Genomic DNA, 12,862 nt, shown 5'->3' on the forward strand with positions numbered 1-12,862 from the left:
AATACTGCATGTATTTATCTTCAGGTAGCCCCCACAACTGAGCTGCCTTTTCAAAGGTTGTGAGATAAATTTGAGGATCTTGACTAGGCTCATAGACAGCAAAGTCCTTTGGAGTAATTTTTACTCCATCTCTGTCTTTCCTTGTCTCCTCAGAGTGAAATTTCTCTCTATCCAATTTTAATTTTTCTGCCTGTAATTCCGCATCCACTCTCATTCTCTCAGTTTCCATCCTCAATCTCTCAGTTTCCATCTTCAACTTCTCAGTTTCCAACTCCCTCTGCTTGTCTTTCTCATCTGTTTCAAAGACCCTCTGCTTGTCTTTTTCCTCAGCCTCCCATCTTAACTTCTCTCTCAAATACTCTATATAAGCGGGATTGCTTAAGTATCCTTCTGGGGTCTCTTCTCTGACAGGTTGTTTTTGCTGGGCAGTTGCAAATCCTATAAGTGCTACCCTCAATTCATCTACCCCTTTACCCTCGTGAGGTAAATTGAATGTTATGCACTTCTCCACCAGCTCCTCTCTTTTCATTTTTATATATTCAGCCATGGTGTTTGAGTTCACTCACTCTTTGCCACACACTCTTTGCCAGTCACTCTCACAAGTAATCTTGTTTTGTTATTTCTGTTTGTCACACCACTGTTAGGGATTCTCCAGTATTCGTACCACTGCTACAGCCAACACCTGTGACGTAGTCTCCTTTGTTCGTATCCCACCGCTACTGCCACCACCTGTGGTGCGCCCTTCCCTGGCTCTCCCTGTCAGGTTCCTACCTGCTCGTGGTTACTGCCTGTCTCTAGGCACCACCAGGGACTCCACCAGTCTGTACTGTCCTCTCTTATGGTTTCTCTCCCCGCTCTAGCACAGATCTCAACAGATCCCCCTGCTAGGCAGCACCACCAGTCACGTCCTATAACCAGTAGTCCCAGAGACTCTGCCTGAGTCTCCCTCAATTAGGTTACCTCTGTGACTGCGTGCTTAAGCTGTCCCGATCCCTTTGATTTACTCAGACTGCTTATAATTCTGGTTTGCTCTGAATACTTGTGGTGTTATTCTTCCCTTCCCCGCTGCCACCATTTGTTATAGTTTCCCTTCAGCCTTGGTTATTTACCTCACCCTCCCTTCTGGTCTGTGAAACCCCAGCCAAGGATCAGGCCTTTGGTAAACCAAATTAAGTATTTATTAAATAACAAAGATAACAAGATTTCTTCATAAGGCACATAAGCATATGGTTTTATCTAATACTAATCCGAACTCTACCCCCCTCCTTCTCCACGCTCTCCTGACAAACAACTCTCTGAAACCCACCAAGACAACCTATCAACATCCACTCCAACGTTCACCACCTATCCAGATTTACCTGACATCCTTCCATTTATACCCTCAGCCATTTTAAAACATTCAGCCAATCATCCAGCATTCTACTGCCCATTCACTCCCCCTTCCTCTTTCATTCTACTTACCATGTATCTCCTATACAAACAGCACTTACCCTATTTACACTAATACAGGAACATCACAGTGCTCCCTTTCTTGCATTCTAAGTTTGTTAGTATACATTGCCATCATCTACACAACCAGGGTAGAACCAGGGTAACTCGAAGATGACACTGACAATGAAGAAAGCTAGCATTTTCAAGACCCTAGGTATCCTGGGTTTGTATAGGCATAGCCTGTGGGATACATGAGGCCCAAGCTTGTCCTAAAGACTGAACGTGAGAGAGAAGAAGTGCCAACATAACCTTTGGATAAGCTTGGGATAAGTTCTGCTCTCCATATTGTCACTGCTTTGCTACACTTACACTACCTTATAACATTACAAAATCTCACTGAAATCCTCCCCCCCCCGGCTTAGATTCTTATTCAGGACCTGTAGCCAGAAGGCCCAGCTCTGCTGTGAGATCTACCACAACTCAGTTCTTGACAGCTTCTCGACCTCAGACTCCACAGAGACCACCCAGCGCCCATTTGCTGTCTGGTAGTAGCACCCTCCTGGAGAAAACCACATGTGATGAGATGTTGCCTGATGATGACTCCAGTGACTTGACTCATGGTAATGGAATACCTTGTGCCATTCTTGCCCCCACCTCCTGTTCACAAACCTTTCTTCTACAAGAATGTGCACATGCACATTAAGTGATGTCAGAGCATTGTCTCTCTCCCATAAATGTTCTTGAATTATATGTTCATTCCTGGTGCCTTGTTGTAAATGTATTGCACACACAGTTCTGTAATCTTATTTTTGTACAGCTCTTTCAGTCAATATGCACAGTGAGTTAAAAGGTATTGTTGGTTGGCTCAAGCTTCATTCATTTATTTGGTGCTGCCCTTCAGTAAAATAATTCTGCTGCGTCACACTGAGTTTGTCTCCTGTCAATTGCCATACAGATAACCAAAGTGCTGCACTATATCAACTAACTCTAAAGAGACTAGCTGAAAGTCATGTTGCCTTCAGCTGACTGAGGTGGATGCGCTTGGGCACTATTTCCACCTCAGCTCACCTTATGTATGTTTTTTAGTGCTTTAGAAGTGGTAGTTGGCCCATTAGTAAAATCAAAAAGGCAAAGTTCACTGCTTCCTGTTCTAAATATGAAAAGGCAGTGAATATGCTAGCTGTATTCCTATATATAAGCAAGGTGGATGTGTTGGTATAAAAGAGAGATTTCTGAGGCTGTGAAATGGTAAACTGGGACAAACCCTTTTTACTTTCTTTTGCCAGGTGTCAGCAGAGTTATATGTGGGAACCCCATCAAAGCTCTTCATGCACGGAGACAAAAACTCAGTGTAGGTTTTCTTTCATATGTACTTCCCCCCTTTTTTGGTGGGGGGGCAAGGCAATGTGTCATTAATTCTAGGAATATAAAAGCTCTATAGAATTTCATAGATTTCTGTTGCATAGAAAACCATTCTCAGAAGAAACAAACTTTGGGAAAATTTAGTGCATATATGTACTGTCTGCTTTTAGAGCTGCAGAGGTGTTGTAGGGCCTTCCATTTTGGGGGAGGATTCCAGAGTCTGAGAACCTTGGGAAGTGGCAGATATCTATCTACTCTATCTTTGCATCCCACTAAAGTACTGTGCACTTTTATGGAGAAAATAAAACACTGGGCTTCAGGACATTGTTGTAGTGAAGGGATGTATCCCATTGTACAGGGACCTCACAAAGAGTGCAATGTGTATCTTTGTTCAGAACACACAGCAGAGCACTGCACAGTGCACATACGTGCATGCATGCACACACAAAGTGATTTTTGCCACTCATAGCATATTCTGGTTCTTGCAATTTAGAGATTACCCTTCATACACACCTTGCCTTTCATAAAGATGGGCATTTTGCAAGTTATAATAATACAAAAACTGCCTCGTGTCTTAGTCATGATGGGATTCAGGAGGACCTGATCCACATGTAGGGTACTTGCATACACTGGAAGCTCACAGGAAATTCCTGAAGGGAGGACCACATAAGGGTGCCCTGCCTTTCCTCAGTTCCTTGAGTAACAATTGCTGTTGAAGGGAAGGACACTGCTAGGCCACCACCACGAAACAAGAAATAGATGAAATTGGGTATGGAAGCCGCCTGGCCCTGTTCCTCCATCCTGTAGCGGTCTGCATCCTCCCCACCCCACCCTCTGTGGCACAACAGTAGCCTGGCAGTGTAGCATCTGGGAGGAATTCTTTAAATAAGAAAATTATTATGAGATAAATTAACCTGAAAAAAATCACACAATCCCTGGACCTGTAGAAATAAGAAGTTTTCAGTCAAATGTGAATGGCAAATGTGTTCTGACATGATTCCACTGATGTTGTAGTCTGCAGTAATGAACCTGTTCCAGCCGCTGTGTCAGCCAGCAGAAGATCCCTCTGGCATTGAAGAAACTGACTATGTAAATGGGGAAGACATCTATGCTGAGCTGAAAGTCTTGAAAGAGCATCATTACCAGTTAAGAGTTCAGATTTCGTTTCTGTCAAATGAGCTTCCCCCTCAAAAAAGCAACAAGCGATCCCTTTATGCAACTAACACTCACCTATAAACTGGCTTATCATATCTATGTCATAGCTTAGGTACAGGATACATTAAGGACCACCTGGTCCTATATAAGCCTGTTGCCTAAGATCTGGTGGAGAGGCCCTTCTCTGTGTCTTGAATATCGTGGAAGTTCTGTTGATGGGGACAAGAGAAAGGGCCTTCTGTGTGGCCATACCTAAATTGCAGAATTCTTTGTGCCCTGAAGCTCAGTTGGCCCCTTCTCTTGGTATTTTGCCATATGGCCAAAACTTTTCTGTGTTTGGTTTTTATTGACTTGTTTTAATCAAATGCCTCCGCTTTTCTGTTGCACCTCTCTCTGTTTTTATTGTATTTTTGGAATATTACAGTATTTTAGTTTTAATAGTTGCTAGCTATCCTGTGTGGTGCATAAGCACTAGAAGGGTGGGATTTTTTAAAACGAGTAAGGAAACATTCTTCCCAAAGGGAAGGAAAAAGTGGGAAATATCAGCCACTAGCCTCTTAGTCAGCCCAAACTTGTATTGCTTCAATTGTGAAGGGGGAAAGAGGGCATATCCATACAGCATCTGTTAGATCATTCAAAACATGCACAAATCTTAAGGAGTGTGGACTATGGAAACTTGTGACCCACTCAGCATGCCTCATTTTTAAGGATCCTTCCTACCTAAATGATCTTGCTCTCTAGATTATTATATGATAGTTTAGCCTTCTGCCTATGCCTTCCCACTGAGCTAAAATAAAACTTTAGCCATCTTGTGGCAGTGCTAAGGAACTGCCTTTCACACTTAAATTCTGATGTAATCTTACCGGAAGTGACTTGGCACATTTAAGTCAAGACCTTCCTGCCATGGATAAGATTAAAAAAACAAAGGTTTTGTGAACAAAGATTCCCTGAAGACCACGCTGTACACTGTGGGCTTCTTGCTGTTGTTGGGCTACAACTCCTATCCATCAGCCAGTATGGCCAATAGTGAGGGATGATGGGAGCTGTAGTCCAGGGACATCTGGAAGGCATCCCTGCTGTACATTTTTGGCTCATGTTGCTGCCCTTCGCCATCCTCGCTGCTGACCTTGGGGTATTGTGGTGCCAGCATAGCAGCTATGGGCTTCAAGTCTGGAAGGAGTTATGTGGGTGAGGTTTTTCCTCCATCACATCATTCTTTTCCCTCCACCCCAGGGTTTTTGTCCTATATTTCCCTCTTAGCTTTAAAGTGCGATGTGGGAAGTTCCTGTGCATATAGCCCCTTGCCATCCCTGCATGGTATCTGGGTGACGGGATCCCCCTTCCCCTCCCACACACATGAATTATTGTATTAACTTATTCACAAAATTTCTAAGTGCTTTACCACAAGCAGGTTATAAAACAGTAAAATAAAGCATCTTAAAACCACACCCTAAAAATTCATCTCCAAGCTAAAACAACGAAAGTGCATAATGGGGCTAATTTCCAAAAGCACAGAATTGTCTTCACCTGTTCTATCATGCCATGAAAGAGGGAGCCAAATGAACAGGTCGCAGAAGAGAGTCCAAAGCTCTTGGGAGTGTTCTTGGCAGCAGCTCCCTGTTTGTGGCATTTCTTCCCAAAAGAGACTTTCCAAAGCTCAGTCCTGAATATCATCTAAAAGTGCTGTAAGATTTTAGCATTAGGGTTAAAACTTGTCTCAGGAGGTTATAACAAGGAGTATTTACTCTTGCTGAGATATGGCCATTATGCATCTTAATCTAAATATTGATGTATAGTGCATTATGTTTTCAAGGTGTTGGAACATGTGCTAGGGATGGGGCAGGATGAAAGTCTAAATAAATAAAATTTCTGGCAGGCACCTGCTAGCTCTCCAAAGGGTGAAGTCTCCTGAAGTGCTGAAAATAACACACAATGATGAGGAAGAGGAACACCACTGCCTGAGTGACAGCTGTGATGAAGATCTGAAAGAAAGCATTCAGGAGGAGATCATGGAAATCATATCATCAGACTCGCATCTTTCACAGACATCTTCAGGTATGTTGTCCAAATGATAAATGCACCCCTCCCACACTTAAAAGGTTTTACATAATAATCACACAAGCACACATGAAAAAAATAAGTCATTATCTAGAGGGGATAGCTTCTCACCCTTCAAAAATATTAATACACTGTACTGAAAGTAGATGTGCCCTCAACACTCGAGAAGGGGAGGTCACAACCTTAACAACCTCTTTAGAAATCAAAAGCAGAGTTGACGAGCAGGGGAAGAGGGACATTGCTCTGAGAAGAGGGTATGACCTTGTTAGCGTTTCCTGCTTTTCTGGTTTTTAAAAGGCCACATTAGCATTTGGGCTGAAGTGGTACAGTGTGGGAAGTGTTTAGCTTCGAAAAGCATGTAAAAAAAAACTTTTAAAAAGATTAGAAAATAGTGTAGGCATTGGAGGGGAAATTATTTTTCTCCTTTCCTCAGTCTCCTTCACATGTTACTTCTGTGAAAGGGTATTACCTAATTAAAGGGACTTGGCCCTTACAATGTGCAGCCCCCCTCAACCCCACCATCCACATGTTAGCACGGATATTTGAAGCAGATAAGCCTATACACACACATCTTCATGTGCAAAGGCTTCCTTGGTCTTCAAACCCTGTCCACTTTGGGTCCCAGGATCTGGAGAGGTCTGAGGCTTCCCTGCCTCAGACACCCACACTAACACATTGATGGCAGGAGCAAAGCCAGAGATGTGGCCCTCACAGCCTCTTCAGTCATACCCTGCCCGTTCATGTGAATAATTCATGAAGGGGACTATGGATGGCACCCTCTCCAGTTGGCATGTGCAGCCATGGAGCACAGGGCAGTAAGAACAGCTTTGCTAGCTGGAATGAGAATTGCATGTTCTGGAGCATAATAGAGTATATCAAGTGCTTGGAAGTGTGATATCACTACAATAAAACCATGCCTTGATGGAAGATATCTGGATTGAGTACAACTATTGCAAATGTGTTGTGCTAGAAAGGTCCTTAGCCTTTTCCAGTTATTTAATTTACTTAGACAAGGAACATATTATGCCTCTGTCTTAAAATACCATTTTTCTTGGACCAACAATGCTTGATCAACTTGAACAGCTCCAAAAAGATATTGCAGAGCTGAAAAAAGATCAGAAAAGGGCAACCAAAATGACGAAGGGGCCAGAACCTCCCTGTGAGGAAATGTTACAATATTAGGGGCTTTGTAGTTTAGAGGAAAAAGGTAATGTGGGGGCATGATAGAGGTGTATAAGATTATGCAAGGTGAGGAGAAAATGAATAGGGAGTCTTTCTCCCTCTCTCATAGAATCACTATCATCCAATGAAACTCAACATTGGAATATTCAGACAGTCAAAAGTACTTCTTCGCACAACATGTAGTTAAACTATGGAATCCGCTGTCGCAAGATGCACCAATGGCCACCAACTTGGATGGCTTTAAAAGAGGATTAGACAAATTCATGGAGTACAGGGCTATCAATGGCTACTAGCCACAATGTCTGTTTTCTACATCCACTGCTGGAGACAGAATGCATCTGAATACCAGCTGGGGAAAATCAGGTGGGGAATGTTTTTGTTGCATTCAGGTGTTGCTTGCAGGGCTTCCCATAGGAATTTGGTTGGCCACTGTGAGAACAAGATTTTGAAGGAGATGGCCCTCTGACTTGGTCCAGTAGAGCCTTTATGCTCTTAAAATGTCACTATCCTTTGAGTTCTTGTATTTCTTGAGGGAAATCTTCAGAACATGGTGGAACATACATTATTTTGAACTCATCACTGATGGCCATAGTAACCTGTCACACTTTTCTCTCACCCAACTCATTCCTGTATAAGAGTGGCTTGCACACCTAGTAGTTTTTACCAACTCACTGCTATGATAGATGCTTCTGGATGAAATTTGTAGGATACTCAGACCTGGCCAGGAATGCCCTCAGAAGATCTGCAACAGCTAAGGACAGCCCTTTTGAAGCATAATTATGTCCATTAGCTGTGGTTTGGCTTTGTTAAAATAAACTAATTAGCAAGCCAGAATCTATTTTTTGGCCTTGACTTACTTATGAGCAAGTATCTTTCAGAGACCTCAAGAGCATATATTTTGCTTACTGATACTACAGTAGCCATGCCAGCTTCAGTTCAGAAACAGGAAACCTACAGTGCTTCCAGATGGGGACTTACTATTGCAAACAGGGCATTCAGATATTGCAAAAGGGTTGGTGGCAACAGGTGTTTTTTAAAAATCCGTTTTTCTACAGAAAAGGTAAATCTGGATTAAATGGGGGAAATATGGGCTAGTGTTTTTATGCCAATGATGACATGTGGATGCTGTGAAAAACTTGCTTGCAGGAGGAGCACCGCATCTGGAAGCACTCCTAGAAGCTGTTCGGAGAGTTCAGGCAAATCAAACCATTCTAAACTGACATTTGATATGGCACTTATAATATGTATTAACAAAAAGACTAAGGCTGCAATCCAGTACATGTCTACTCTGAAATAAGCTCCATTGGGTTCAGTGGGACTTACTTCCAAGTAAGTGTGTATTGTATTGCAGTCTAAGGAAAAGAACCCTGAGATACACTGAGGATCTGTTACCCTGTAACTTAGCCTAATTCCTTTTACTATAGTAAAGCTAGTACATGGGGTGGTATTCAATGCGTCCTACTCAGAGTAGACCTACTGAAGTTAGTAGACATGACTAATTTAGGTTCATTAATTTGAATGGGTCTATTCTGAGTAGGACTTAGTTGAATACAATCCATAGACTTCTTACTATAGTTCTAGTCTAGGAAATTACTTTGGAGTTCTACTCAGTTCCTGCTAGAAATGTAGCTAAAGGAAACTCTTCCATATAAATTCCTGAGTCAAAATCTGCTGCTATAAAACCACAAATCAATAGCCTTCCATAAAACTCAGACCTTACTGCTGCCTCCTTTTGCACCTCATCCAATTCCTACCATCACCTGCCTTTGTGTATCCCCGCCCAGTTTCTTTTATATTAAAATAGCTGAACCAATTGCTTACAAAAGCACTTAGGCTGACGGGTAACAACTGTTATATGCTTACCTTAGATTTTGTAGTTCTACAGTTCCTGTGATATATTTATATCTTTGGCAAATTTCCATTTTCCATAGGAAGTGGGCCATCACTGTGGGTAACAGTTCCACCTATTGTGCGAAGGCAAGAATGTTTTTGAAGTCAAGACTAGGGACGTCATGCCCCTCCCACTCCCCAGTTCATTCTTGCCTTCGTACGAACAAGATTGGAATTTCACGTAGCATTTAGCTAAGTCTATCTCTCTTTAAAACCTTTTTTCCTTTTTTCCGTTTTTTGTGTCTAGCCTACTGAGGATCCCCTCAGAGACCGCGGCTGCGGCTCTCTTCCCCCTTTCCTCAAGGCTATTTAATTTCTTTTATTTCCTTGACTGGGGGCTCCCTCTGAGACCACGGCTGCGGCTCTCTTTGTTTTGGCAGTTTCAAGCCCCCTCCCCCCCCCCGGCTCTGTCGTATCCGTAGCCAGGGGGCTCCCTCAGTGACCGCGGCTGCGGTTCTCTTTTTGATCGCTTTTGATCGCTTGTGAGGGAAGGGGAATCCCCCCCCCGATCGTTACCACGGCTGCGGCTGATCCGATCTCTTGATCGCTTGTGAGGGAAGGGGAATCCACCCTCCTTCCCCCCCCCGATCGTTGCCGCGGCTGCGGCTGATCCGATCTCAGCGGGAGCTTGCAGCTGCGGCTCCCGCTCTTACTCCTTACCGCAGATCGCCCTCGCTACGTGGCTTAAATCCCACTGCGAAGGGCTTTACAGACGGCTATTGCGGCTCTCTCTGCGGCGGCTGCCGTTTTTTGCCTCTACCTGCCCTTCCAGAGTTTTTCCAGAGCCGCTACTGCGGCTTTCGGCGAGTCCGTGCTGGGCAGCCCTTCTCCCAGTTCGCTTCCGACGGCCGCCATTGCTCCTTCTTCCTCAGCCCCCTTTTGATCGTTTTTTTCCCGCCCGTTTTTCTGGGCGCCATTTTTTGAAATTCAAAATTCCCGCCTTTTTCGTTACCATTTTTTAAGCATCGGATACCTCCCCTGCAGGCTATCTATCTGTATGTTTGTGTATATGTGCTGCTGACAAATTTACACAAGGCTGATTTACACACATTTTTACTGTGGCTGTAATCATAGTGGCTGAATTGTATTATTAAGGCTGGAGCTCCAATCCTAGTGGGCTGGATTGTATTATCAAGGCTGGAGCTTTAATCCTAGTGGCTGGATTACATTATCAAGGCTGGAGTTTTAATCCTAGTGGCTGGATTACATTATCAAGGCTGGAGCTTTAATCCTAGTGGCTGGATTACATTATCAAGGCTGGAGCTTTAATATCAGTGGCTGACTTGTACTAAATCTGATTTACATTACATATCCTGCCCCCTATGGGGCCGTGAACAAGCCAAAAACCCAGCCTACAGCACTAATCTGAGTGTACCAACTCTAAAACAGCCTATATTATATTAACGTTGATACCTCTGTGCATTCTGCCCCCTCTGTGGCAGTGCATTCGCCATCTGCCAGTGTATCCTACCCCCTCCGTGGTAGTACGCTGTGCCAGTTCGGGTCTTTACATCCTGCCCCCTCCGTGGCAGTGTACTGCACCCAGGTTCATATAAGATGGCAGAACAGCCAGGCATGTCACCATCAACACACATGGTGCCAGATCAGCCAGACATGCCACAATCAGCCAAGCCACAACATACTAACACGTCTAAGACCAGACATGCCAAAGCACTGGCTAAGACAAAACATCTTTCCAGCCATAGTAAACCAAAGCGCCCTCGTTATGTCTCTGTGCCAACAACCACCACAGCACAGACACACATAAGTGATATTTTCCATTCTCCTGCTCCTGCCTCTGACGAGGAAGAGTTTGTTGGCTTTCCCCCTCACGGTTCGCCTAACGAACCTACCTCTGGCTTACCGCCTCAGACATCTGTTCCAATAGCCCACCAGGCACATACATCTCACACATCTGGTCTGCAGCTGTCTCCTGATTTCCTCTCCCAACTCCAAGCCATGCTGGCTTATTTCACACAAATGCAGTCACTACCACAGGTTCCTGCCAGACCCCCACTCAACATGGACCAACGCGCGTTCCATGCTGCTCATCCTTCCTGCTCGCCAGATCCCTTCGATTTAGCCAGAGGCAGATGTACGGACGAAGCCTCGTATGCGGAGGAGTTAACTTTCACTGACCATGTTGAAGGAGACGACTGGAGCGACTATTCAGATCATGAGGAGGATACATCGTATCGCTTGTTCAATACCTCAGATTACCAACCGCTCGCACGTAGGGTACTTCATACCCTTGGTCTCCAGACTGCGCCCTCAACTTCGTCCGCTCCAACTCTCAAAGGGGCCAAGGTCCTCAAATCCCCTGCACCTACTGAACACTACATCCCGGTGCCGGACCCAATTGCCAAATTAGCTTCCGAAGAATGGGCCCACCCGCTCAAAGCTCGACGCTTCAAGAACATGGCTGACAGACTTTACGCCCTAGCCCCAGACTTCGCCACCAAGTTAGATGTCCCTGGCATAGATGAACCGATCGCTCGCCTCGTTTCACGATCTATCTTGCCCAGGGAAGGGGAATCCCACCTAAAAGATACTACTGAACGTCGAATAGACTTCGCCCTCCGCAAGAACCACGAGGCCACTGCCCTAGCCATGCGTGCCTCTGCCTCAGCCTCCATCTTCTCCAGAGCATCTATGATGTGGCTGGATGACCTTCTAGAGGACGATAACCCTGATCCTGTCGCCTTCAAAAGAGCACTATTGAAGTTACGTAAGACAGCAGCCTTTGTGGCCGATGCCACTTTGGATGCCACCCAATTAGGGGCACGAGCCATGACGACTCAAATAGTCGCTCGTCGCACCCTCTGGCTTCGCCACTGGCAAGCTGATTCAGCGGCTAGATTGAACCTGTCCAAGGCTCCTTACTCCAGATCTCTACTCTTCGGTGAGGAAGCTCTAAAGGCAGTTCTGGTTGATCCAAAAGACGCCCACAAACCGGTTCTAGCCACAATCAAGAACATCGACCACAGGCCCCTCAGGCGATTTCCCTCCTTTCGTTCTAACCAGCCCTTTCGAGGAACGCGACCAGGAGGACGAGGCCGCGATTTCAGACCCTATGATTCCAACGCATTCAGGGGCTCCTGGAACCGACGCCCCCAGGGCAGAGGTCAGTACCAAGGGCGCAGGGGCAACTCATCGTCCTCATATAGGGGAGGTCCTCGCCTACACAAGTAGTATTAATGCCATCCCCATAGGTGGCAGATTACTTAATTTTGGAGATCGATGGCTGCGCCTTACTACGGTCCCCTGGATCAGGGACCTCTTCACTTATGGCTATACCATAGAGTTCTGGGCAACCCCGTCAGACAGATTCCACCCGTCTCCTTGCCCAAGGGCACCAGCCAGGCACAACATCATGCAGACAGCTATACATCACCTCTTGCACATAGCGGCAATAGAGCCAGTTCCCACAACTGAGAGATCGGAAGGGGTGTACTCCCTCCTATTTGCTGTGCCAAAACGAGATTTATCTTGGAGGGCGGTATTGGACCTCAAGTTTGTCAACCGTTTTGTAACATACCGCAGGTTCAAAATGGAATCTCTCCATTCCATTACCGAGAGTCTGCATGAAGGAGACTTCCTGGCTTCTATCGACCTTAAGGAAGCGTATCTCCATGTACCCATTTGCATAGCCCACAGAAAGTTTCTTCGGTTTGCCTTTGGCCACCAACATTTTCAATACAGAGCGATGCCATTTGGCCTCTCCTCTGCTCCAAGAGTATTTTCCAAGGTGCTACTCATCCTAGTGGCTTACCTTCGGACCCAA

The 12,862-nt window shown here is 45.1% G+C and overlaps 1 protein-coding gene across 6 annotated transcripts in view; it reads left to right on the forward strand.

Annotated features, from left to right (window-relative positions):
• The window catches only part of LRRC56 (leucine rich repeat containing 56), a 75,738-nt gene that overhangs the window by 54,642 nt on the left and 8,234 nt on the right, over positions 1 to 12,862 (forward strand). For all 6 annotated transcript variants that reach the window (XM_061609988.1, XM_061609990.1, XM_061609992.1 and 3 more), the window contains 4 exons: positions 1,854 to 2,051; positions 2,718 to 2,782; positions 3,808 to 3,938; positions 5,825 to 6,003. In XM_061609988.1, coding sequence (XP_061465972.1) covers positions 1,854 to 2,051; positions 2,718 to 2,782; positions 3,808 to 3,938; positions 5,825 to 6,003 — 573 coding nt within the window. The remainder of the gene's footprint in view (positions 1 to 1,853; positions 2,052 to 2,717; positions 2,783 to 3,807; positions 3,939 to 5,824; positions 6,004 to 12,862) is intronic.

The sequence above is a fragment of the Rhineura floridana genome, chromosome 2, assembly GCF_030035675.1.
Source record: "Rhineura floridana isolate rRhiFlo1 chromosome 2, rRhiFlo1.hap2, whole genome shotgun sequence".
NCBI lineage: Eukaryota > Metazoa > Chordata > Lepidosauria > Squamata > Rhineuridae > Rhineura > Rhineura floridana.